Raw genomic sequence first — 27976 nt, 5'->3', positions numbered from 1 at the left:
CCATCCATCTTCAACCGCTTATCCGGGCAGCAGCTCCATCAGGGGACCCCAGACTTCCCTTTCCTGAGCCACATTATCCAGCTCTGACTGGGGGATCCTGAGGCGTTCCCAGAGGCCAGGACGGAGATATAATCTCTGTTCATGGTTGCAATGGCGCCGTGCTAAGCTAAACGCCAAAGAGGGAAAGTTGCAGATTGTCAGCCCTTCTGAAGCGAGTCGTCCAGTGGAGATTTACCGGGCTGGTAAACGCAGACCTCTGGGTACTGGCGCATGTACGGCAGAACAGAAATTCGGCAAACCTTCCCTTAAGTCATCAGCTAATGCTAGCGGTAGCTAGCTAGCTCGGTTGGCAGATTGCTGAACAATACATTTTTAGTCGACGAAATGTTCCAATTAACTTTGTAACAGTGAAAAGACACAGTGAAAGGGTCAACGTTTAAGATGTAAACACGGACAACACCTAAAAACGAGCTCAGCTCTATTTTTATTTATTTATTTTGGCCATTTCTGCCTTTATTGGATAGGAAAGTTGAGAGAGAGGGGGGAAGACATGCAGGAATAACATCACAGGTCGGACACGAACCCTTGAGGAGGAATAAACCTCTGCATATGTGCGCACGCTCTACCAACTGAACTAACCGGCCACGTTCATGTCTATTTTAATGTACACAATGCCATGGTTAGCATTGCTAAGCCTCTGTCCTGATTGACAGGTCCTAAAGCATCCCCTGCTTTATCGTCTATTTTAAAATAAATAGGACCATAACTTACAAAATGAACACCGAGAAGACTTGAAAGCAGCGATTGAGACCATAATTACTGAGGTAATAAATCAAGTGAAAAGTATGGTCCTTTTCTCATAGACTTCTATAGAAACAGACTTCTTCTTTATGGACAGTGGAGACGCCCCCTCCTGGAAATTAAATAGAATACAGGTTTAAGGAGCTCCACTTTTCAGGCCCGGAGGCTTCATCCATTACTTTCTATTTATAGTCTATGGGTGAGACGGGTTTGTGTTTGGTCAGACGAGCGAGCAGTGTGAGGCCAGGCTAATCAGTCCAGACAAAAACCCCATGGGAGCTCCCGAAGTGAGCGGATGTCTCTCAGTTTTAGTCTATCTGCTACATAACAGGCCGGCGTTGGGGAGAGGCAGTGCTGCCGTCGTTTCAACCATGTTGAGTCTTTCAACAACAGCTATTGACAAAGGTGTAAGCTCTAAATATACTCTATGAGCATTTTTCTGTTGTTTCTCAGCTAATTAGTAGGCTCCTCCTGGATGTTAAGTTGCGTCTGACCCCTCCGGCTGAACCTCATGCTTGGCCTTTGGCAAGCACGTCTTGAACATACTTCACATAACAGTGAGGAATGACACTGGTTCCAACTTTTCCATTTAGTGTCAGTGTGAAATAATGAACCCGTGCCCCACAGTTTTCTTTTCCTCTGTACAAAATCAGACTGGGATGATGTTTTCACTTCCTGAAAACATCCAGAGGATCTATGAAAAGTAAACCAATTATACCTGTTGTATTTATTATTCATCTGTCCTCAGAACCGCAGGACACATAACTGTACGTAACTGTCCCTTACCTTGCTTCTTGGCGGGATTAGAGCCAGATCTCACAGATTGCAGTGAAACTTATCAGCTGAAAGTCTTTTAAAAGTAGGTTCTCAACAAGGACATGAATTCTAGAAGAATAATGTTTTACAGAGCGACACACAAATGTTTTGGGGGTAAAATAAGACGTTGCTTTTACTCTCAATCATCTTCTTCTCACAGCGCTTATGAATTATGCACAGTAAGCCACAGACAGCCTTAGCTTTAAATGATTGGGATGAAAACTGAATGCAGCGCAGTGAAATAAAATAACTTTCAAAGTGAAGCTCAAAAGCTAAGCTATTTGAGGCATTGCTGGCTCTGTGGTTCTTTTTTTTTATCTGAATGTTCTCTGTGCAGTATGGGATTAGCATAGTTTAGACGTATTATACCTTGAGGTGAATACAATGGAGGTTACATCAAGGAAATAATGCATGCAGGAAACTGTTTAATCTGATCACAATGCTTTATTTGACACCCTATGGGCCAATTCTCTGATGTAACCATTTTTAATTACAAGAAATAAGCTTCATGTTTTATCAGGAATTCTCACAGTATTGAACTCAGCTATGTGTGTGTGTGTGTGTAGCATGTGTGTGTGCATTCATGACTGGATGCTTCTATGCATCAAAACGACGTAAGGTTTATTGCATTTTTTTGTATTCACAGTTTTTTGTTGTGATAAATTAGGTTCATGTCTTAAAAGTCATAAAACAAAACTGCATTTCACAGTGTTAATATGAAGAATATGCAAATGTTGTGTACAGTATAGAAGCCAACGAAAGTTCATTGAGTTGCAAAACAAAAGCTCTTAGTGAGTGGCTTTTCTTCAAAGGGCACAGAGTGGAAGTTTGGTGTGTGTATGAGTGTGTGCGCCCGAGCGTTCATGCTAATGCACTATGTGGATAAAAGCAGCAGGGTGAGACGGCTTTACTTCTGATATGGCATCAGTGTTTTTATTCACTGCCTAAACTCCATACAGAGCAACTGGGCTCACAGCTTGGTCAGTGTAACGCTTATCAGTTCAATTTTCTAAGCACAAACGGACATTTGGAAAAACAGAAAAATGGATTCAAAAATCAATTTTTTCATTTTTTTCCCAACTTGACAAATTAAAAAAATTTGATCTTTAACCTCTTTTTCCAATTTTCAGTTTTTTATTCAGAGGATCAGAAATTGAGAAAATTACAAAATTGCATCTGAGCTCCATTTATTCAATACTGCAATGGTATTAAATGTAAATATTGGAACCCATTTTTCTGTTTTTCCAAATGTTTGTTTTGTGCTTCGAAATTTGAACTGATAAGCGTTACACGGACCCTGCTTCCATTCAATTTTCAATTCAATTTTATTTATATAAGTGTAAAATCATTACAGGAGTTATTTTAGGACACTTTACAGCACACGTGTTGAACTCAATACCCGCGGGCCAAATCCGGCCCCTCGAGGATTTTGATCAAGTTTTTTGTGACTTTGTCCGATGTTGTTGTCATTGTTTCCGATGATATGTAACTTTTGCTGACGTTTTTGTAACTTTTGCCGAAATTTTGGTCACTTTTGCTGACATTTTTGTCACGATTTCCGTTTTACGTTTTTGGGCGTTTTTTTTTCTATGATGGCTGAGGAACTTTTTCCTGACTTTTCTAGGGCTTCATGTCCACCAAACTGTAAGTGAGAAGACTATATGAGACATAAAATAATGCAGTCGAAGATATTTTACTTTTTCGATTAAATAAAAGCATGTTTATAAACTAAACACATCTGGCCCTTGATGTGATTCTTATTTTCCAGTGTGGCCCTTAGTGAAGTTGAGTTTGACCCCCCTGCTTTACAGATGGAGTAGGTCTAGACCACACTCAATAATTCACAGAGACCCAACAAATTCCCACAAGAGCAAGCATTTGGTGCAACAGCAGCGAGGAAAAACTTACTTTAAACAGGCAGAAACTTCAGATAGAACCTGAGTCCTGGTGGGCGGCCATCTGGAGAGAGAGAGAGAGAGAGAGAGAGAGAGAGAGAGAGAGAGAGAGAGGGACGGACGACTGGGTATAATGGAATGACATGATGAACAGTGGCAATTATATTAACAGTAAAGATAAAGATAATATGTCTACATTAGCCTGGTCCTACCAGACTCTGGTACACTAGCCTGGTCCTACCAGACTCTGGTACACTAGCCTGGTCCTACGAGACTCTGGTACATTATTCTGGTCCTACCAGACTCTGGTACACTAGCCTGGTCCTACCAGACTCGGGTACATTTCATTGGTCCAGAGAGTCTGGCCTCTCTCCATTAACAAGTGTTAAGTTCCTTGAATGCGGGTGCTCTGTTGAAGTTTAAAACTATTGGATCTGCCCAGAGCCACTCTGGTAACCTGGCTCTGCCCTCCTACGTACTGTCTGGTAGGACCAGGCTAACAAGAGGGGAGACGACAACAACTATCGTCTTGGCATCGCTAGCATTAGCCTTAGCCAGGGCTCCAGACTTTGCCCCCTTTTTTTACACGTTAAATGTCGAAACGTAGGTACCTGAGCGCGTAAGCGCAAACTTATCTGTCCTCTCTGATAATTAACAGAGCGGTGCTCCGACACAAACACACACACGTGCAGAGTTGCGATCGGCGCAAACTACGTCGGCTGTTTTGTTGAAGTCACAGTGAGTGATGCCGCTAAAGTGGTTTCAGGTATGCTTACAGTTTTTAAAAACTTCACGCAGACAGCGTTTAAAAACAGTCACGTGCTGTTGACGTTACACTTCCTCTGAGACAAGCAGCAGGCTCAACAGTGTGCAACTGTGCCCTGGTGACTGACTGACAGGCTGAGGCTGTAAGGCAACATTATTTCTACAGCACCTTTCAGCAACAAGGCAATTCAAAGTGCTTTACATGAAACATTAAAGAGCAATTAAAAACGGTCATGATGAAAATACAACAGGCTAAACAAGTTACAGTGAGTAAGAAATTAATAATTATTCAATTTAATAGGTTTTAGGGATGGGTTTGGGAGGAGTGAGGGAGGGTTTATTTTTAATTTTGTTTAATTTCTTTAGAGTGTAACATATTCTAATAAAATAACATAATGTTCTAACTACATAGGATAAATAGGTTTGGAATTATTTTTACAACTGGAATAATTGTTTTGTAATTACAAAGGGAAAGTAATGAAAAAATATACCGTTATAATTTCAGGAATCTGTACCAATATTGGTTCAGATGCGAAAGTTACCCAACCCCAAGGCTAGTAGTCTAAACAATACATGTTTAATTTTAAGGTGAATTCATTGTAGTTGTAGACCAGAGTTGGTATATTTTTGTAATATTTAGTTTACTGTCATGACAGCGATGGTGCCTTCTATGTTGAATCTTCAAAAGTGACACTGAATTTGAAACCGCACATTGTAATTTCTGCATCTATTATCAAAGTATTTATTAGTAATACAGTGGAAATTAGTAGAAATGTGAATATTTGGTTAGCATGTTGATTTACGGTGTGTGCCCCTAAATTTTCTGGTTGCGCCCCAAAAATTTTCAGTAGGGGGCCACTGTGCTCCTAGTGACAAAAGTTAGTCTGGAGCCCTGTTAGCCAACTCCTTCACCTAACCCACTAACAGAGCGAGCTGGAATATCAAACTGTTCCCGAACCCTACAACCCCTACAACTCAAACTAGCTCACGTCACAACCTCAACGTCATCGTTCTCAGACACTCCCTCTGTTTGCTGATTGGACCGCCAAAGATTTGAATATAACGCAAACCCAGACGTAGTACTAAAGGAAATTGAAAACTGAGTGGAAGTACGTGGGAGGGCGGAGCCAGGCTATGACTAAAGGACCAGTCACACGAAGAACGTTAACAACAACTATAAATACATTGTTTTAAAAATCGTTCCAACTCAAGTGGATGGTGGAGTCCACACCACAGCTATAACGACGACAGTGGAGAACGATATCGTTGGGATAACTTTCAGACTGATATGATGAACGATAGGAACACTGACAGCCAATCACAATCCATCTTGAGTTTCAACAACACAGTGGAGAGATTTGTTTAACCCAGGTGGTTAGTGGCGTGGTGTGACTTTTCCCCTCGGTGGGGCTACGGTCCTTTTAGCTCTGTGTATTTTTGTTTTTTTAAACATCAGTACTTAGAAAGTATTTCTCATGTCACAGAAACACCTGAGAGTGAATCTGGTGTTTTAGATGTGATGATCATATTGTGTTTTTGTTCCGGTGCTCTGCACATATCTGACACTGCCCACGTGCTCTCATCCCCGGCTCTCTGGAGCTCTGTGTGCCCGCCGTTTCCTGGAGAAGGCAGCGGTGCTAGTCAGACTTTTTAGGTTCATAAAATGTACCCAAATTCACAAATATGTAGGATATTACTACAGATATTCCTGTAATCGTACGTTGCAATGTCTGCTGTATGTATTATTATCAGCTGGAGCGTGCAGTGCGTGCTTGACATCGCTGTTTACAGGATGTTATCGTTCACAGACTGATCTCATAAAGTGGCGTATGTATGACATGCCAATTTGTATGCCGTTTTGGTGTGTTATCAAGACGCATAATCGCTTTTTAGCGCGTTTGTCAACGCCGTTCGGCCGCCATTGACCTACATTACGTGTGAATTAGCGCCGTAGTGAGTAGTATGAAAGACGTAAGTCCATGGATGGAGGTTGGGTTGGGTGGCGGATGGGTAAAACATGGGACTTTCACCCAGGAGAGCGTGTGGCGTTTTTCAACCATTTTTCACATTTTTTTTAAGCCTTCCCCAATGTTTCTTTCCTAAACCCAACCTTTAATTGTTTTCCTAAGCGTGTGACGTTGGTCACCGTCGTGTTTTTGTGATTTTTTGTTTGACTAAAGCCTTACCCAATGTTCTTTTCCTAAACCCAACTTTTAAATTTTTTTTTTACACACGTGTGACGTTATTCTCGCGGTAATATGGCACGTTCTTGCGATAACGTGTATTTACATCCATTGTATACAGCGTAGACATACATGGGGATAGCTGAAAATGCGTACAGATAACACGCCATTTGGCTTTAAGAAAGTGGAGTGTATGTTTACGCAAAGTCATGATGCCATGTTGTCTTTCAGCAGTGTGGCTGCTCACATCGTTACAGGTATAATTATGGTTATGGTTATGGTTATAGTTATAGTTACAGTATCGTTGTTGGGATGGATGGCCCTTAATACTAGTAGTAGTAGTTGCAGTGCAGGGCGTTGAGCAGCACCTGCAACCACAATCCAGGTGCAACCACTATCCAAGCTTCATGCTCAGCAGTGGGGGAGGGAGGGGGTGGTGGTGGGGGGAGCACAGAATGTCAGCGATCACTCTGAAGGCTACCACGTCAGCGGGCCAGCTAATTGGAAGCAAAAAAGCGGGGTTGATTTTTGCTGGTTTAAGCATCAACAGAAATGTGTGGTTTAGAAATATAAAAATGCATTTATTCAGCTATGGGATTTAATGGGTTCCTAGTTTAGTACATGTGTTATGCTCATTTCCCTCAGTTGATGACATTGAAACAGTGCCATTACTCCTCTGAATAAGTGGATGGCAAAGTGGAGATGGTTTTGACGAATTCCCATTACTGGAATTTTATTTTGGTGTTCTTTCACTGAATGACTAAAATGGCCAGTTAATGATGACTACTGGGAGCGACCTCTAGCTTACCTGGTAGCGTAGGGGTAGGGCCTTTGTAATAAAGATTCAACCAGGAGAGTTTGGTGTCTATCCAAGTCTTGGAAGTGCTCCAGCTGCCTCTTACCGGACATGGTCTACGCAGAAAATGAACTTACCTCGAACACCCCAACTAACTTTTTCCACCTTGCTGCCCTGTCGCTTGTGGCAGGCTACAGGTTCATAAACACTGACTCCCTGTCACACTTCTTTTTCACAACCCTATTTTTGGACTGCCATTCTACTGTAAACTTTTCTCAGACCTGAGTAAAAAAACTATTCCAATCCTAAAATGGGCTACTGTATTCTGGTAACGGGGCTGCTCCCCTTTAGTCAGCTGTTTAAACTTAAAGGTGCCTTTGAGGCCCGGTGCAGTCTACCATATGTTTCTCTCTGACTGCTTACTGTATTCACTTCCCTCTTCAGGCGTCTGTCTGTTCCATTCAGTGTAGCTGTGCAGACGCAGAGGATTTACTGCTGAACTGTTTTTATTCCATCAGTCTTGTGTGTGCTGACGTATGCATACCCGCGTGTCTCTGGGCTGCAGGTCCAGGTGTCTCTGCTGAAGACCTGCTGCAGAGCTGCTGTGCTGCTGGCCAGAAATGGGCCACAGAAAACCACCACTGCAACCACATGCCACTGCTGAACAATGACAAGCACTCCATATGCAGGTAAGTGACCTGGCCTTAGGTGTCAGATTATAGTGTTAGTTTTACATACAGACATTTTTGACAGCTGCTTTGGAGGAATATGGATATAACATTTATTTATTTATATATAGTTCCATTGGTTGGATAAAACATAAGTGGGTAGGGTTGGCTTCCGAAACCCAGTGGCAATATTGCAACGACAGGTATCTACTAATAAAAAAAAAAAAAAAAAAAAAATATATAAAATAAAAAAAAAAACCTTAGCAATAAACAAGCCGTTTGGTAAAGTTTCGGTATTGGAATAAACCCAAACAATACCAAACATGGAGGAATCAACCATAATTCCAGTTTTTAGGACATGCACTGGGCCTCTTTACTTTTTTACTGGAGTACAGCTTAAGAAAACTTTTTAAGGGATATAACACCAATTTTACACATGAAGATCAGCATATGCCTCATAAGGAGTACTACTCAACATGTGAGAACAGTTGTAGTCTTCTGCGGCTCTGGAGGGAGCTTTCACGAGTCAGTTGTAGTTAGTTTTTAATTAGACTGTAACAGACTGTGTTACATCTGTGGGTGTTCATTAGGCAGGTAAGGGCTAATGAAAGATGTTCAGGTTATTTGTGAAGCATTATGACAAGTGTATGATCCAGGTTTCAGGGGCATTACTCACACTAAGGGCTAAAAGTCAGGATATTTTGGCTAAAAAAGAATTTGAAGCGGCTTCAAGTTTATTTTTTTAATTCTTTTTTAACTGCTTCTCCCAACGCCCCTTACTTTAAAGTTGTAATCCTTTAGATTTTCCTTATATCAAACTCCAGTTTTGATACTATTTGTGCTCTGCCTGTTTTCTGCAATAACAATTCAATATATCTGCATTCTGTTTTCTCTCTAATGTATCTATAGTTCTGTTCACATATAAAGTTTTTAGTGTTTATTGTGGATTTGGATTGTGGGTTTGCAATTGTGCATGCAAGCACGAGGGATGCATGCACAGGCTGGACGTGATGCGGAAGATAAAATCCGCTGCATTCGTACATTTCACATAGATACCGGCTTCAGTTCCCCGCCGAAAGGGGCGCTCAAAGGGATACTTGGCCGATTTTAAACCAGCTCTGTTTCACTGCAGCGTGTGTGCAGATGAACGAGTTCCCTCCGTGGCCCCAGCTATCAGTTTGTTAGTCTAATGTATTTTTTCTCAGATGCGTAATGAAACTTATTGTGCAAAGGAATATGAATCACATTGTTTGAAATATGCTACCCATTGTAAAGTGTGTGTGTGTGTGTGTGTGTGTGTGTGTGTGTGTGTGTGTCAGTGTTGCAGGGAAGCAGTGCTGTCTCAGCTCTATAAAGGAGAGCCAGTGTGAATCAGGTATGACTTCAGCCAGAGGAGGGGACACCTGTGAAGTGGAGGAGGACCAGTGCACAGATGACTCCTACCGGGTACATTATTGTCTCCCCACAATGACAACTCTTACAGTAATGTTGTTTTTAAAGGGGAAGAAACAGAAAGACATGATGTCATGGGTGGATGGAGCAGACCTTTTCTAGACATTGAATTGATTAAAGGCAGTTACGTCATCCTCCAGACTAGAATAGTAACTTTTTTTGTCAGTCAGGTAGGGCAAAAGTCACTTTTTGAAATGGTTCAAGGCGACAAAACTGGACCGTGTAAACAGGCAGCTGTCAAGTACTGTGAATACTTTGGAACTGCCACAAAAACACGGTGGATTCTGAGTTTGCCCGTGTATCTTAGACTTTAAACGTTTTAAAGATCTCCGGGAATGTCGTTTTGGCCAGAGTGAGATTTCAATTTCAGATAGCAATGCGAGCAGAGAGGCTTTTGTAAAGGCCAGACAGTTTATTTGTCTTTATTGGAAAAAAGGCTAAATATATTGAAAAGTAACTGCCAAAATCTCCTATTTCTGTATGCATCCTTCAGACTTGTAAATGCTTCCATATGGAAATAGGAATCATGCCTTTGCTCAGTCAGCTCCAATAGCAAAAGAGGAAACCCGGAGACCCTCGAGCCAGCTGTACATGTGCTAAGGCAGCCGAGCCAAACCTTTGTGCCAGGTCATTGTTTTAGAGGAAAGTAAAAAAAAAAAAAGGTGGAAATCTGGTTTTCGTTGCATGACATATGGTTTAGCTTGAGGCAGCAGCTGAAACTCTTCATAGTGTGTGATGAACTAGCCTGCTTGCCTGTCAAGCTGCTATGTCTCCCCCTTTTCTGCTGGTCACGAAAAACAGGGCTAATAGACAGGCAAAGTCCCGCCCCTTCTGGTGCCCCACCATCGGACCGCACACTGCCTGCATGGCGTGAGCGTGTCAGCTGAGTGGCGTGTCCGTTATTATTTGGGCTCCCATGTTAACAGGTTAGAGCTTACACACTGCCTGTGTGACACGCGCGTCTCAGATTATCAAAAATAATAGCAAATAATTATCGATTTTCATATATTGCACCTGTCAATACAGAACGAAATATTGTGTAGCCTAATTTGCTGTCAATACTGCCGACGTTGTCTTTGCTTTAATCCCGTTAAATCCCGTTTGAATTGAGCCGTTTGAATTGAGCCAAGAATTACACATATGATGTTCGTCAATTTTAAAGATAAGTTTGCAAGTCAAGAAAGTAGCAGTTTGCTGCAGGTTTGTCGTAGTACCACTTAGTGAACTTACATCTCTCGTCTCCCGCAAAGAAACGTAACCTAGCTTGATGCTCGGTTGCTCGGTAGCTTAGCTCCGTTCCACAACACATGTAACGTTATCTTACCTGATGTGTTTTATCTAGAGATGGCCAAATACCATTTTTTTGCTCCCCAATACCGATTCTGATACCTGAAGTTGCGTATCGGCCAATACCGAGTTCCGATCTGATACCAGTGTGTCATATATTTTATTATGATTTAACAGCTGTATACTACTATCCCTGTATGGATGTGATATGATTTCTATCTTTGTTGTCTGTCTGGCTCAGGATAAACTCTTTGTGAAACAGACACAGACAATGAATGCCCCAGAACTTTCTTTTATTCTCCAGTTTGACAGTCAGTTATAACGGGAAAAGAACATAAATAAACTACTTTAACGTAGATTTTATTCAGGGCTTTATTACGTGGTATCGGATCAGTGCATAAACTCCAGTACTTCCCGATACTGTTACAAACATTTTAACCAGTATCGGTATCGGACCATCTCTAATTTTATCCATCTTTTTTTTATCGGCCGAGAAGCGAAAGAAAAAGCAAGATCCGCAGCTCGTGTGAGTAACTTTTCATCCAGGTACGAAACACAGAAGCATCGTAGCTTCGGCGAGACGTCACTTATGGAGTTTGTAGTCTTTCTAAAGACATATTTTCACAGTCTAATACTTCAAGAGTTTTACGACAAACTTTCTTGACTTGGAATATTATCTTTTAAACGGATGGACATCATATGTGTAATTCCTGGCTCAATTCAAATGGGATCAATAAATAATTTGCCTCTCCGTGTTCACTACCATACATATTTTATTTTCCTAATTAAGGTCTCGTGGTGGTCCAACGGAAGGGGAGAGTCTTTGCCTCTCTACAGTGGAGGGTCATAAAAAGAGGTGGCGATTAGAGATGTGAAGGGCCCCCCAGTGACACACTGCTAATATGCTCTGCTGTTGTGTCTGGATGCCCAGGTGTGCTGCAGCTGCTGTGCCCTTGGCTTACGGGCGCGCAGCGAAGGATGGGGTTGTGATGCCCACCAGTACCTGGAATACCCGTGTGGACATGTCTTCCTCACCTGCTGCCAGGAGGAGGAAGGTCTAAGCCAGATCCTGTTGAGAAGAAAGCAGAAGCCCAGACCAACTTCTATGCCAAGAAAAGGTATCCGTTACCCACTGCACAGCAATGTTTTCACCAGCATGGAAAACACATTCGTCATGCACATTGGTAATGTGCATGAATAATGATTTACTGGATGTTACAAACACCCCGAGGAGTCAAAGAGAAAAAGAAAGTAACATTTCCTAATGCTTTGCAGCTGTGAATAGCTTCTCCATTTTCTTCATGCATTTCACAGTGGGACAATAGATATTTTATGAGTATACTTCATTTTGTCAGTTTTTCAGTTTGAATGCAACCACAAACCTAACCTGACGAGCCAGATGGTCTGTTACACCGAACCATGTAAGAACCAATCATTGGAAACTGTTTGGAAAAGGGCAGGAACTTTCAAAAAAAAGAAATACCTGACAGGTGATTGGATGAACCATCTGTCTATCAAACTCTTACCGAAGCCAGTCGGGAGAAGAGGGAAAAAACATCTTTTCCATCGAGGAAAGCTTTCAGTGTCATTCTTTGCTCTTCTTTTAATGAAGAAATAGTTCTGATACAAATGATGCTATTGCAGCATCTACGCTAACCTCTTTAGAAGCTGACGTTGTTGCTTTAAACAAACAGTCGCTCCTCCATGTTGTCAGAAACCTAAACCTTACCCGTAGCTGCCAATCGCTCGTCACGGGACGCTGATTGGACAGACTCACAGTTGCTCAGATACAAACGCATTACTTAAAGCCTAGTCTATATCGACGATGTTCCACTTCCGGGATTGTTCAGGTGCCGCTGGATATTCCACCTCTTTTATATATTTTTTTTATTTTTCATTTTTGCTCTTACCAGTGTATCGCTGTGTCCATAGCAATCCCACCAATCGGTCCCAAAACGTGAGAACAGAGTAAATGCCGTAAACATATTCTTTGTAAATCTTTACAATCATTCCCCGAAAGAATCAAGCAGGTCTGCGTTGTTGCATGTTCCAAATTTTCAGCGTGTAGCTCGCTAGCTCGAAGTTTGTTGTTTTCCTTAGCGAAGGGAGTTTGAGAATGGCAACACACAGAGAGCGGATATCCTGCGCTTGAGCCGCTTTCCGGATGTCAGGCTTATCATGGTAATGTACTTCTGTTGATCCACACTACCACAAACCTGAATCCTGTTTGAAATTAGCGTGCGGTCTTGATTGGGACACAACACAGGAGTCTTCAGACTAGGGCTGCCACCTCTTAGTCGATTAGTCGACTAATCGGTCGTTTTGGTCTTAGTCGACTAAGATTTCTTTAGTCCATTAGTCATTTTTTATGCTTATTCATGCTTAATACTTATTTCCAAGAAACTTCTTAGCACATTTATGGTAAACACAAGATTTAAAATGGTGCTTTTGCAGGACTAATTGTGGAGAAACTCAGTTTTACAGATGGTTAATTAACTACATTTATATTGTGCTTTTCTAGTCTTAAAGGAACACGCCGACTTATTGGGAATTTAGCTTATTCACCATGACCCCCAGAGTTAGATAAGGCCATACATACCCTTCTCATCTCAGTGCGTGCTGTAATGCTGTCTGACGGCTCCAGCGGCATCAGGCCAACACAGATCCTGCAGGTGAATGGTTCCAGTAATCCTACTGCTCCGAATAAGTGACAAAATAACTCCAACATGTTCCTATTTACGTGTTGTGATTTATAGAGTCACAGCGTGTACAAAAAACAACGTAACATGAGACACAGCCGTCTTCTAACTGTAAACAAACCGGGAACTATATTCTCAGGCGGAAGAATATAGTACTTGGGCGGAGTGATATGCTTGCAGTAGTTTGTTTACTGTTAGAACATGGCTGTGTCTCATGTTACGTTGTTTTTTGTACACGCTGTGACTCTACAAATCACAACATGTAAATAGGAACATGTTGGAGTTATTTTGTCACTTTTGTCACAATTGGGAGCAGTAGGCTAGTTGGAACCAGTTACCTGCAGGATCTGTGCTAGGCTAAGCTAATGCTGGAGCCGTCAGACAGCGTTACAGCACGCACGGAGATGAGAAGGGTACGTATCGACTAGTCTAACTCTGGGGGTTACGGTGAATAAGCTAAATTCCCAATAAGTCGGCGTGTTCCTTTAACCACCTCTCAAAGCGCACAGCTCTGTCAATTAAATCAACTAATCGATTAGTCGACAAAATCGTATAAGTGTTAGTCCACTAAGAATTTCTTTAGTCGAGAACAGCCATACTTCAGACTAGATGTTCTATTCTACTGCTGCTGGGGACAACAGGCTGCTAAACTATGCTCCTATTGAATTTCACCCTGGCCATACTTCTTTTTTGATAACTTACTTTTCATGTTTAGCAGTTACTACTTGGGCAAATAAAACATTTGCTTCATTCTGCCTCCTCAACAATTTACTGTTACAACCTTGAACAAACCATTGGACTGAAATATGGATTTGTTCTGGGTTGAGCCATCGCTACTTTATCCTTATTGAAGTTTATGTCAGAGGTAAGGTATGGGCCGTGTTTGATCTCCCACGAGACAGATGCTTTAGGTTGATTGGTCAGGAGTCACGTTACCGTTCAGAGTAATGGGAAAAGATGTATGCAAGCTGTGATGAATCAGGAACAGATGGCCGCTCAGGCTGCTGTCTCTCTACTTGTGCCAGCAAAGTTTTCAAGCAGCGGAGGTTCAGGATAAACATGGCTCTATGCAAAAGTATTCCAATACCCATTTGTATCTCCTTATGTCGACAAACGCGTGGCTGAACCAGTTTGATTGTGAACACTTTTGCTTGTGTTCAGTGCACGTGCCGCTAAATCTGACGGTTGTGTCTAAAAGGGATACGGCAACGGCCGGAAGTTACGCAACTTCTCTCAAATCTAACCATAATAATATAATTTTAATACTTTTTACCCAGGAAATGCATGTTCGTTCGAGTGTTTTAATCCAAACCACGATCTTTTTCGTAAACTCAACTAGTCATTTTGGTGCCTAAACTTTACTGCCGATGCCGCTAAACGCCGTAGCTGTATCCCTTCTAGCCACAACTGAATATGACCAATATATCTTGTTTGCAGCTGTAACTGGCCGGCTACATTGGCAAGGCAAGGCAAGGCAATTTTATTTATATAGCACATTTCAGTACAAGGCAACTCAAAGTGCTTTACACAAAACATCATTACATTAAAAAACATAGAGCAATTGCACGCATAACATGCACGCATAACGTATGCGAATCGGATGCTCCAACGCTGTGCTGATACTGGCTACACCGGGCATTAGAGCAGCATGTAAGTGGTGCGTATGCTCCGCAGAGATCTGCTCTACGAGTGGAAAATAGTCTTCTATTTATATTTTTTACGCAAGATGTGTGCAACCATTACACAGAAATGGATCCTACAGCGTCTATATTTTTTTTAAATTAAACTACTGATATAAAGTAGTATTATATTACCGGAAATGACTAAAGGCCCTATCTTGCACAATGGCGCAGCGCAAAGCCTGACGCAAGTGTCTTTGCTTGTTGTCAATTTCCCGTCCAGCACCCACGTCATTTAAATAGCAAATGCACGTGCGCCCATCTGTGGCCCACGGGTGTGCTGGTCTTACAGGGAGGTGTGTTCAGGTGCATTCTGGGTGTGCTGGTCTTACAGGGAGGTGTGTTCAGGTGCATTCTGGGTGTGCTGGTCTTACAGGGAGGTGTGTTCAAGTGCATTCTGGCCGTATTGCTATCTTGAGGCAGCGGGAAGTGATCGCGCCATTGACCAACAAAAACCTGGTCTCAAATCAGTAACGCAGCATTTCATTGTTATTTTAACAGCAAATTAGTAAAATGTGCCTAGGCTTGTGCACAGTGTACACACACTATGCTTGTTACACACACACAGGGACACACAGCACCACACACACATGCAAAAGATTACAAATACGGTGCAAATCCTCCATCATAACAGCAATGCTCCAAGGTCCAAACGCGCCTGGCTTTTAAAGAGAATGGGAGATGACACTGATTGGTTGATTGCATGTTACGCCCAAAACACACCTCTGATTAATGAAGACACTAAGGACAACCCTTTAGGACCATGCGCTCGGCGCGCTGACCCTTTTTTTCCACCGTCAAACTAGCAAAAGTGGATTTGGACACGCCCTAAACACACCTGCACCAGGAGCTTCACGCTGTGTGCTCAGATGGTTAAAATAGGGCCCTTAATGTCTGTCAATGAGCGTTTTGGCAGTTTGAGAGATTTTTTGCTTACATTGGCAATAACTGACAGTAGATTGACATTTCACAGCGCTGTGCTGGGTCCAAAAACTAAAGACAACAATCCCAAAGCAAAAGCTCACCGTTTCGCAAGTGACTCACACAATCCTACGCCGTGTGTGCTCTGCAGGTGTAGCCAGTTAAAAGATACATTCACATCCGCTCCGCTAACGGTCCACATACATTACACATGCAATGAATTCAAAGCGTAAGCTCCTTGAGAAGGAATGTGCGTGCTTTTCATCAATGACATCAGACTTGTGATGTGGTGAAGTAAGACTTTAAAAAGATTACAGCGTGACTCCGCATTTGTTAGTGTGTTTGTCTGTACTCCCTCCTGTGCAATGAGAACATTAAATCCTTCTTAGTAGAGCACAAGAAAAGGTCTTCACTCAACAGCTAAGACCAGAATCATTGGTTTGGAATTTGGTAGACCTTTGTTGAGCTTTCTAGTTTATATGTTGGGACCAGACACGCAGCATGCATTTGCAGTTCGTTATTAGTCAGCCTTCGTATAGTTGTACCAATGGTAATGGTGATGGTGAGGTAAGGTCTGTCTCCTCACTGCCTTAGCCTGTTATTTCATTCACAACATCAGAGGAATTCCTCCTAATACTGCTCTTTAATGAGCTCTGTTCTAACCATCGACTGCAGTTCATTTCCTTAGGCTTTGAAAGGGAAATTTGAATGATGTCATCCTGAAGCGGGAATCAAATAACCTGCCGAAAGCTGTGGAAGGTTAAGGAGCTGCAAAAACTGTTCAAGTGCTCAGTTAGTTGCGCACACACACGCACACACACACGCACGCACGCACGCACGCACGCACGCACGCACACGCACACACTCTCAGAATGCATGAAGGTTGGCCTTTACTTTTAGTGTTTTATGGATGAAATTATGGATGAGGTGCACTGTAATTATTTCCATGGGGACTATGTTTTCAGTCTTATGACTCACTGCCTTTTAATTAAAACAGGAAACATTTAATCGCTGTGCTCTTCTGAATTATATTTACTTTAAAACCCACATCTAGATCCATTACTGCTGCAGTATACTTTTGGCCCTTACCCCTTAATGTATGAGGGTGTCTATGATGAATTGCATTCAAGTCTACAGTTCAGGCACCACTAAGACCATGACCTTTGCACTTTTCAATTAAATGATTTAGAGTGTCAAATCATAACAGGAGTTATCTCAGGGCACTTTACAGATAGACTACTGTCGGTCTAGACCACACTCTATAATCTACAGAGAACCAAACATTTTTCCCAAGAGCAAGCATTCGTTTCGACAGTGGCGAGGAAAAACTTCCTTTTAACAGACCGAAATCTCAGACAGAACCTGTCTCTTTGTGGGCAGCCATCTGAAGCGACTGGCTGAGGAGAGAGAAAAAGAGGGAGAGAAACAGCTAACTTGCCCTAGAAAGACATTTCTTAGCAGAATTAGCAGAAAATGTCTCTACTGTCAGAGATAGAAAGCAGGACCATCCTAACCAAGTACAGGCTCAGTGACCACAGACAAAAAGTCATGGCAACCAAAAGAAAACAGAACATGTGGTCACTGTTCGACAGGTGACGTTGAGACAGAGATGCACTTTCTCCTACAATGCAAGCATTTAATGAAAAAAGGAAATTTTTTTAGATACAATGTAATATCAGATTTCAAAGAGCCGAACGGCCTCATTAAAATAAAAAATTCTCCTGGTAGGAGACGGGGCATATCTTGCTGCCCAATATGTACAATCTTGCTACAACCTGAAGGACAGTGAATGGCCGACACACACACACACACACACACACACACACACACACACACACACACACACACACACACACACTAATACATATATATATATATATATATATATATATATATATATATATATATATATATATATATATATATATATATATATATATAATGTTTCCTCTATGTTGATTTGACCGTGGCGGCCCCCCACGGTATCAGAAATAGGGCTGCATTGTTAGAGTGCATGTTGGAGAACGTTTGTATATTAGGTGCATTATTTACATGCTGAAGTAGGTACACAAACACACACATATATATATATATATATATATATATATATATATATATATATATATATATATATACAAACCAACAAACATGGAGAAGGCTATGGAACTTTTACATGGCCATTTTCATTTTAAAGTTCTTTCAGATGAAAGAGAGAGAAATACAAAAATATGACTAATTATAGCGGTGGGTATAATGGAACGAGATGATGAACAGTGGCAATTATAGTAACGATAAAGATAAAAAAAGATGAAATTAGTTAAAATGACATTAATAAAATAGAACAACAATAATAAGATAAGATGACAAATGGTAAAAAACTCCTCTCACTCCTTCCAGTCTCCAACAGGAAGTTGCCCAACGAGGCCTTCTCCATCAGTGCCACAGAAGAAGCTGCCAACGCAGTGGAGGAGCAGGGGGATGTGGATGAGTGTCAGCTCTACCCGGGCCAGCTGTGCCAGCACACATGCACCAACACCTGGGGCTCCTACCGCTGTGGCTGTAACCAGGGCTACATCCTGCAACAGGACGGAAGCTCCTGTGCACCAGGTACAGAAACGCACCTTGGGAGGTTGATTCAACTCTGTGACTGGAGTCATCTGGCGTTGGTTGTAAACTAAAGTCATACCAATACAAGTATCGTAACGCCTCCGATACTGCCTGAAACGATGGTATTGGTGAGACAGAACTCATTTTTTTTTCTAACTTTTTTTATTTAAATTTTAACAATAAATGACTTACAACATAGGCCAAAGTGAACAACAGACCAAATTTAACAAATCTTAAAGTTACTTATGTTGAAGGTTACACGAATGTTCTTGAAAGTAAGATATCATATTTTAGAGGTACAAGTCATTATTTAGCTAACAAGTTTAAAAAAGATTTTTTACATTGACATATTTGAATCTTAATGACAAAAACTATTGTCAGAACTCAACAGAGATGGAAAAATTGGGTTCTGCCATCCATTCAGACATACCCCCACTCCGACATTGACGTCTAATTGTCGCACTTCCATTGTTTTCAAATGTCCCGCCACTCTGACAATTTTTGTTTCCATTAGGGTTAGGGGTTAGGGTTAGGGTTAGGGGTTAGGGTTAGGGAATAGCAGCATGTTGGACTGGCAGCATGTAATCGGAAAAATTGGGGTTGTTTAATAACAAGCTTTTTTACTTTGCCGATGAGAGATGTAGACATTTTCCGAGGGCATTTGTATTATGCACATCTGCACTGATCACCTTCTTAAGGTGATTAGGCAATTACATACAAAGTCAATGCAAAGATGCAAATTTGCGACGGTGGCCCTAAATGATGTCGCAAATTTGTGTGTTGAAATATTTAAACTCAGGCAAGAAAGAATTTGCATGACGCTGTATCAGACACAGTGTCGCTCACAATTCCAGTCTGAAATTCGAAGAATCAAAAACAATACTCAGTGTAGGGAAAACTGTTATTTTGTCTGTTTTACGTGTAAAGTGGGAGGAGAGGGTGATTTATAAATTGATTGATTAATAAGGTAAATAAAGATTTACAACAGTTAATTAACTTACAGGAGGCACACATCGTGGCTTAGGTCAAAAGGAAACTAACCTAAAGAGACATTTTCTTCCCGGTTTCTGTTGCCGTGTTTCCATGTGCAGCGAGTCAAGACGAGGACAACCGAGTCCGAGAGCACAGTGCTTCTAGCACCACCCCCAGCGCAACCACCACCACTGCCCGCCTCAATCCATGTGCAGGTATGGCCAGTGTTTCACTGCAACTCATGTTAACCATTCAAACCTTTAGCATCTGGGCATTTCTTTTAAAATTACACATTCAGTCATATTTGGTATTTAGACTCAGACAGGTTTTATTTAAAAAAAATGTCCATGTTTTGCGTCTTAAGTTTTGGGATTCTTCCCATCAGATCCGTGAATTTATTTTGTTGGGCTGGGACTTCTGTGATCCCCGCTGACTGGAAGTCGAGAGATTTCTTGATCTCCTCCACCTCGCCAGGGTGCTTTGTAGGGATGTCCCAATGAGCTTTTTAGACTCCCGATCCGATCCCGAGTCCCGATCCGATACTTGTAGTTGATCAGATAATAGATCTGCACGCCAGGGTTTTTTTTTTTTTTTTGTGGTCAGTGCTGTATAGTTTTATGTTTCAAATTTATTTAGTATTAGAGCACTGCAGAATGTTTTGTTTTTGAAGCTTGAAAATCTATGAATTAAATATCCTACATGGCTTTAATAGTAAAAATGTATTTGACGCATAGTGATTCATCGAGAAATCGAATTGAATTGCTGACGTGATAATTGTAATCGAACCGGGAGATCAGTGAAGATTCACACCTCTAATCTAGCCGTGAAATTGCATATGACAACCAACTGAATATTACTTTCTAGCCCCTCCCATTCCGAGCATGTTTTAACTCCTACGGTGGCCGTATGCCAAAATTAACATGGCTTCCAGTATGACTTTGTCTGTTATGTATATTGTATGCGATTAATAGTGTAAGGCAATGTTTACAGTGTAGGCTACGTATTTGATGAAGAGACCCTCTCCAGAGATGACGAGGCGACTCCGTCACATGTCCTTGAGAATAGGTGTAATCCTCCATCTTCGACAGGCTTTCAAATCTGCCGGCAGTCACGAGTAATCTCCCGGCTGGTATTCGTCACGGTGCCACTGAGTCTACGCGTACGAGAATACTTTGGTTAGTTGGTGGAAGTAATTACACATGAATGAGCACATATTTGTGAAAGAACAAAGGGGTTTTTGCTAAGAAACAACTAAAAAAATTACACAACGGAGCTTTAAGCGTAATACATTTAAGTAACTTCAGCAAATGAGTCTTTTCGCTCAACAGTAAAATATTTCTCTTTAGGATCCCACCCCCAACCAAAACATAAACAGTCTCAAGTTCCCCGCTGGACAACGAAAACTAAACTTAGTGGTGCCTCTTGAGCTTAATAGTCAATCTTTGTTTTTCTTCTTGTGTTTACCGATGTCGGCTCCAGAGAATAACGGCCTGAAAGCGCGGTGGTTTCCTGGAGGAATCACGGAAGAAGTGAAGTGAAGTGAAGAGAATTAGAGTAATCCGCTTCTGAAAAAAAAAAGGGTGACTGAGGAAGACAGACTTTTTTACTTGTTGCCAAGGGCTGCAAGCTACAAGGCCCTCTCTGAACAGACACTGGTGAGTGGCCGTGCCATGTTGGTTTGAAAGGGCCGGCATCCAGGCGGTCTGGCGGTGCGTCTGTGATGCAGGGCGTGTATGGATTAAGGGCGGTGATCACCACAAGCTGATGGACGTGATCGGGGGAAGGTAACGGGGTGAATGCTGATCCCTGGTCAGTTGATAAAATGCCAAACTGGGCTACGATCTGATACTGTGATCGGGACAACCCTAGTGGTGTGCATTTGGCATTAAAGTTTAAAGCACAAAAAAAAGCAGTGTTTTTGATAGATCAAGATATATTCTTGGATTACTCATTGATCATTCATCTTACTTTGCCCTTCAACCAACCTAACTTAAAGGTCCCATGGCATGAAAATTTCACTTTATGAGGTTTTTTAACATTAATATGAGTTCCCCAGCCTGTCTATGGTCCCCCAGTGGCTAGAAATGGTGATAGGTGTAAACCGAGCCCTGGGTATCCTGCTCTGCCTTTGAGAAAATTAAAGCTCAGATGGGCCAATCAGGAATCTTCTCCTTATGAGGTCATAAGGAGAAAGGTTACCTCCCCTTTCTCTGCTTTGCCCGCCCAGAGAAAACCACTAAGGTCTATATAAAAGAGACTTCAGATACAGTATTAGGGGACCACTAAGGTCTATATAAAAGAGACTTCAGATACAGTATTAGGGGACCACTAAGGTCTATATAAAAGAGACTTCAGATACAGTATTAGGGGACCACTAAGGTCTATATAAAAGAGACTTCATATACAGTATTAGGGGACCACTAAGGTCTATATAAAAGAGACTTCAGATACAGTATTAGGGGACCACTAAGGTCTATATAAAAGAGACTTCAGATACAGTATTAGGGGACAATTAAGGTCTATATAAAAGCATCCAAAGAGCACCATGTCATGGGACCTTTAAGCTAGTTTCTACCTTCCACTCCAAGCACTCCTGTAATTAAACTCCATGCCTTGTCTATGCTGGTGTTGTCCTCATTAAAAGAGTCTGTAATGTCTTGTTATGTTTTTCCACCTCCAAGATGAATCTCTTGTCGTCCGTGGTATGTAGAGGAGACATAAACCATATTGGTGGGTGTTTTGGTAAACGGACTGGAGGCTTGCGTACGCTTCACGCACGCTTCACGCACGTTTCACGCACGCTTCACGCACGCTTCTGGGACGCGCCGTGACGGAATATCAAGCATTGACTTGAATGGCCGCAATTGCTCGCAGGGCCCGCACCGCCTCCGGAATGCAGTGCAGACGCCTGGTGGAAAATAGGGGTAACGGGGTTTGAAGGCTTAAAAGAGTGTGCCATATAAGGCGGTGAAGTGTACAAGCGGTTGTAACTCAATGTCTAGAGCCCAGGAAGCATCTGCAGCAACAAATCAGCTCTGCTTTTATTGAAAGAAAGCATGCAGGCCGTGCTGAGAAGGTCTGACATGATGTGTCCAAGTGCTGTCTGATTGCCCTGAGGCGGATAACTCCCTTATGAACAGCAGTAAAAAAAACAAACGGGGGCAGTTGCCTCGCTGCATTCATTTTTCACTGATCAACTGTTCAGTCGTGCTGCTGCAGCTTCATGAGCTCAATCTTGATCAAGTCAGGCGGAGATCAACAGTGCAAACCCTCGAGTCTCTACTCCAGGCTCCAACAAAAGCCACGCTCCTTCAAAGTGCCTCTGATTGTTAGGTATAAGAATATCCTGATCGACGTATCGAGCGGCCCTCTGACACTTTAGCAGGGAAGGTGTTGGTGAGAAATTGTGGGGAAACCGTTCCATGGCCCATGTCTCTTTGTAACAGTTGACAAACTATCGGGCTCTTAGATAGAGAGAATTGATTCTGTTGTGTTGAACGTGGTGGCTCATGAGAGGCTCCTTCCTTGAATCTAGAGCTGCAAAGATTAGTCGATTAATCGATTACTTGTCAACTTTTCAATTAATCGCCAATTGTTTTGACAATCCATTAATCGGTTTGAGTCATTTTTAAGAAGAAAAAAGAAAGAAATTCTCCGATTGCAGCTTGTTAAATGTGAATATCTTCTGGTTTCTTCACTCCTCTGTAACAGTAAACTGAATATCTTTGTGTTATGGACAAAACGAGACATTTGAGGACGTCATCTTAGGATTTGGGAAACACTGATCGACATTTATCACCGTTTTCGGACACTTTATAAACCAAACCACTTATCGATTAATCGAGAAAATAACCGACAGATTAATCGTAAGTGAAAATAATCAGTAGTTGCACCCCTAAATGAATTACAAAGACAGCAGTAAAACTCAAAGCTCAAGGATGAGAATTGAAGACATTAAGGGCCCTATTGTAACGATCTAAGTGCACGGCATGAAGCGTCTGGCGCAGGTGTGTTTAGGGCGTGTCCAAATCCACTTTTGCTAGTTTGACGGCAGAAAAGAAGGGTAAGTGCGCCGGGCGCGTTGTTTAAAAGGGTTGTACATAGTGGGGACGCCAGAAAAACACGGTGCCATAAATGTAGTGATGGAGCCAGATGACCTGATGCCCAGAGAGCAGTGTCCAGAACAGCCCCAACTGGGGGCTATACGAAGGAGCTTTTAAAAGGTAGCCTATAGTGTTATGTTTGGCAATTTGATATTCAATGCAGGAAACATGACGATGCCCAACATTTTTATTTATTCTTGAGGTTTTTGTTTCTCTTTCAAGTGAATGATTTATTTCTGACATTGACCAAGTTATTTTGCCTTGTTTTTCCAGCCCCTTCCAGTCCCTCAGCTGTTGCCTCGTTCCGACTCATGAAAAAACACGAGTAAAATAAAAGACACTGCATAAACTCCGCTACCGTGTGCTTATTTAAATATAAGTACACCTACATATGTAGGCCTAAGAGATTGCAATAGAAGCCTATATGTTACTATTAGGACTAAAGAAAGTATAAATTAAATAGGCTAAACTTCAGATGGAGTCCGATTTACCATGGCAACACTGTTCACCGCATCAGTGATCTCCTTCCATTCCGCATTCTTTCTACAGCCTTTAATACCAGTTTTCAGGCTGCCAAATAGTACACACTTTAATGCAAATGAACCGGAGATATCAGGGTTTCAATCGCCACCTCTGAAAAGTGCCGCTTCTCAGCCGAATTACGTCTCGCCATGTCGTGAATTGTAGGGGCAAGGCCTCAAAACCCAGAATATATTGGGGCGTGTTATTCAAATGACGATCATTTTCAGCCACTGCATTTATCAAGGGCAGGTATTGCGTACACCTGGATTTCAAAAGTACGCAGAGCTTCATAAATCAGGCGGTGAGAGGAGTGTAAGCATAATCTTACACCAACATATACGCCCGTTTCTACGCAAGAATGATAAATGAGGGCCACTGTGTTTTATAATTGTTTTTCTATAAAAAAGGTTAGTTTTGTTCATGTTTATAATGTGATAGTTACGGAGTCTGACTGTTAGTTTGATCTTTTGTTTATGGGAAATGTGCGTTTGTGTGTATGTTTGCGGGTGTACACATGCATGTGTTTGTATCTGGGCGTGGATAAGTGTATTGCACATTGATGTGACTTTACATATATTCTTGTAATGGAATGTCTGTGATGTAATGTGTATGTATTGTGTGTCTGGTGTGGACCCCAGGAAAAGTAGCTGACAGCTACGGCATCGGCCAATGGGGATCCTTTTCATAAGCAATACTAATAAACATGGTGGTGATCATGCTGCAATTTTGTGTCCTGCAGAAAACGGTCCTTGCAGTCAGCAGTGTACGGTGGTGGCCGGCCGGGCTCGCTGCTCCTGCTTCCCAGGGTTTTCGCTGATGACTGACGGACGCATGTGTGAAGGTAAGGGCTGCCCGCTCGTTGTTGTCATGGCAACGTTGGCAGTAATTGGAGCGATTCACAATGCTCGTATGTATCCCTTAAACTGTCTCCCTCGAGCAGGGTTTGCACAAGGTAACAAACAACCCAACACCATCAACAATAGCACTCCACTGCTGTGTACATGCACAGCAACACATACAGCCATGAGAGCACAACAGTGCAATGGAGCAGTTTGTCCAGGGATCGGGACACTTTTTAATTGGGTGCAGTCACTGATGAAGGAGGCAAATGCAGGTCTGGTGATACTAAACAATGCATTGAGTGATTGTGCTCCCACTTCCTGCTGCCTGTAGCATTAGTCAACCGTGGCCAATTACTCTGTGGCAGCTACAGCTGCTGTTACAAACACTGCACATCTGCGTACTTAGTTATCTTCCATTCACAAAGCTCTGTGTGCTAACTTGGCACAAGAGTGGCACCTCTGACAGGTGAGGTCTGTTGTAGTTTAAATAGTAGGAGGCAGGGTCAGCACTAGTGTGGATGCGTGTGGGCGCTGTCTAACTCCGTTCTCTTCGGGAAGCAACAACGAACTTCGAGCTAGCGAGCTACACGCTGAAAATGACACGTTTTGAAGAAAATTTGCATCGTGCAGCAAGGCAGGCCTGCTTGGTTCTTTCGAGGAATGATTGTAAAGATTTACATTTCCTCTCTAACTGGGACGTTTTGGGACTGATTGGTGGGATTGCTGTGGACGAAGTGCACAGGTAAGAGCTAATGAGGTTTAACCATGTATCAGCTAATTTAAATAGGCCACGTTACTGTATTGTGTGATCAGTTAACTTCATTTAATATCGTATTCTGTGTTTTCTATTTTGGGGTGCAAATGTTCCACCAAAACAAGTTCCTTCCCGAGACTATTTAGCAGAGCCACCGTCGCTGCGTCCGGAGTTTAGCGAGGCCCAAGACAATTGTGCACCTGTGGTGTAGCCAGACCTTACTTCGCAGCGCTGTGGAGAGAGGTCTGGCAATGTGAGACTAGGGGAGCTGAGAATCCATGTAACATGGCAAGATAAGCAACTGCATGCACAACATTTTACTAGGGAAAAACTCATCACACAGATCGACATGAAACCTCCCAAATGTAATTGTTACCATGCCAAAGACTATTTTCCACGAAGGGTCTTACAGTAATAAATCTTCTGCAGTAGTTTGTAAATTGATCCATGCATTTGCAACAGGGCGAAAACTTGGGAGCAATTTCCCTTTTGTGAAAAAAAGATATACTGTGTGGTCCGCCTCTGGAATTCAGTACACAACAGCTAAAGCATTGCGTGTGCATGTCCCTTCCTACGCCACTTGTACTTTTGAGTGTACAAGATGTCGCTACAGAAAAGGACAGGTAGAAAGTGAGCGATATCAATACGAATATAATTTGCCTGTATGAATATGTTTTCTCAGATCATGTGCGGCTTCGATACTGAAGGCCTGCTGTGAAGTCTTGATTTCCCTGCACTTGTGATAGTGAATGTATACAGTGCGAGTGTGTCTGGCAGACCTGGCTGAGTTTATTTAATCTGTCTGTCAGTCGGCAGACGGGCTAATACCTCTGGATGCACACGCACATAAGAGTTAGTGTTTCCCCTCCGAATTCACTCGTTCAGTGAGCCGAGTGAGGACCGAAAGTGTATCCACATGTGAAAATGTGGGTGGGCAGCTTTTGGTTTAGACTGGAATGGAAAAAAAGCAAACAGCACTACAATGTGTAAGTGTGAGGGGGTGTGTTTGAGGATTTAACGGATGTTTCCAGTAAATGGAAGCACTTCTATCATAAATGCCGAACAGATTAATCCAGTATCATTTAAATCACATTTTGACAAGGTAAGTAAAGCCGCTTCTCTCTATATGATGCATTCAGCGGCATATTATGAATGAATGTAAGATCTAAATCAGAATCAGAATCAGAAAGGGCTTTATTGCTGAGTACGTTTTTGTCACATTCTCTAGCTGTAAGAAGGATAAGAAGAATACAAACAGTATAACTATACATATATACACACAGTATGTATTAATAAAGATAGAAAATAAAATGTAAAACAAAATAAGAAAAAAGGAACGGTACAGCAGAGTAGGTACAGTGGCATGAGGAGCCAGGGGTGGGGTGTGGGGAGAATCAGGGTGGTTTCCGGGCCTTGTTGATAAGGCTAGTGGCGGAGGGGAAAAACCTGTTCTTGTGACGTGAGGTTTTGGTCCTCCTGCCAGAGGGGGGTGACTCAAAGAATTTGTGGCCGGGGTGTGAGGGGTCAGCCACGCTTCCAGCACGCTTCAGAGTCCTGGTGACGTACTACAGGTCCTGGAGTGGCGGCAGATTGCAGCGAATCACCTTCTCTGCAGATCGAATGACACGCTGCAGTCTGCGCTTGTCCTTGGCAGTGGCAGCAGCGTACCAGGTGGTGATGGAGGATGTGAGGATGGACTCAGTGATGGCTGTGTAGAAGTGCACCATCATTGTCTTTGGCAGGTTGGATTTCTTCAACTGCTGCAGGTTGTGCTTTCTTGAGGGAGCTGGATGTTCAGCTCCCACTTAATACACAATTGTTCCCATGGCGATCCTACCAGTGTGTCAACCAGGATGGGATCTGTACACCAGCTGAATAGTAAATGTGTGGGCTAGACAGTTGCTAAGTGCGCTGACATTATTTCTGCTCATCACCAGGCTGTGAATGGATATTCTTGAACTCACACACACACACACACACACACACACACACACACACACACACACACACACACACACACACACACACACACACAGACAAACCAAATTCAAACATCATAGTGGTTTTCTTGCTTTAACACGTCTATGCCACCTTCACAGTTTAATGAAATTCACCTTGAGCGCTAAACAAACTCTTGCGGGCAGGGATGGATTTGATTTGTTTGTTCCTTTCAGCTTTCAGAGTTAACACATGGGGGTTATCTATGGCTATATG

The 27976-nt window shown here is 42.3% G+C and overlaps 1 protein-coding gene across 3 annotated transcripts in view; it reads left to right on the top strand.

Annotated features, from left to right (window-relative positions):
* Positions 1-27976, top strand: part of fbln2 (fibulin 2) — a 78741-nt gene that overhangs the window by 23598 nt on the left and 27167 nt on the right. For all 3 annotated transcript variants that reach the window (XM_028577040.1, XM_028577037.1, XM_028577038.1), the window contains 6 exons: positions 7822-7945; positions 9244-9370; positions 11595-11781; positions 18360-18569; positions 19661-19756; positions 24906-25007. In XM_028577040.1, coding sequence (XP_028432841.1) covers positions 7822-7945; positions 9244-9370; positions 11595-11781; positions 18360-18569; positions 19661-19756; positions 24906-25007 — 846 coding nt within the window. The remainder of the gene's footprint in view (positions 1-7821; positions 7946-9243; positions 9371-11594; positions 11782-18359; positions 18570-19660; positions 19757-24905; positions 25008-27976) is intronic.

The sequence above is a fragment of the Perca flavescens genome, chromosome 4, assembly GCF_004354835.1.
Source record: "Perca flavescens isolate YP-PL-M2 chromosome 4, PFLA_1.0, whole genome shotgun sequence".
NCBI classification, from domain to species: Eukaryota; Metazoa; Chordata; class Actinopteri; order Perciformes; family Percidae; genus Perca; species Perca flavescens.
This window is presented reverse-complemented; position numbering and strand designations above follow the sequence as displayed.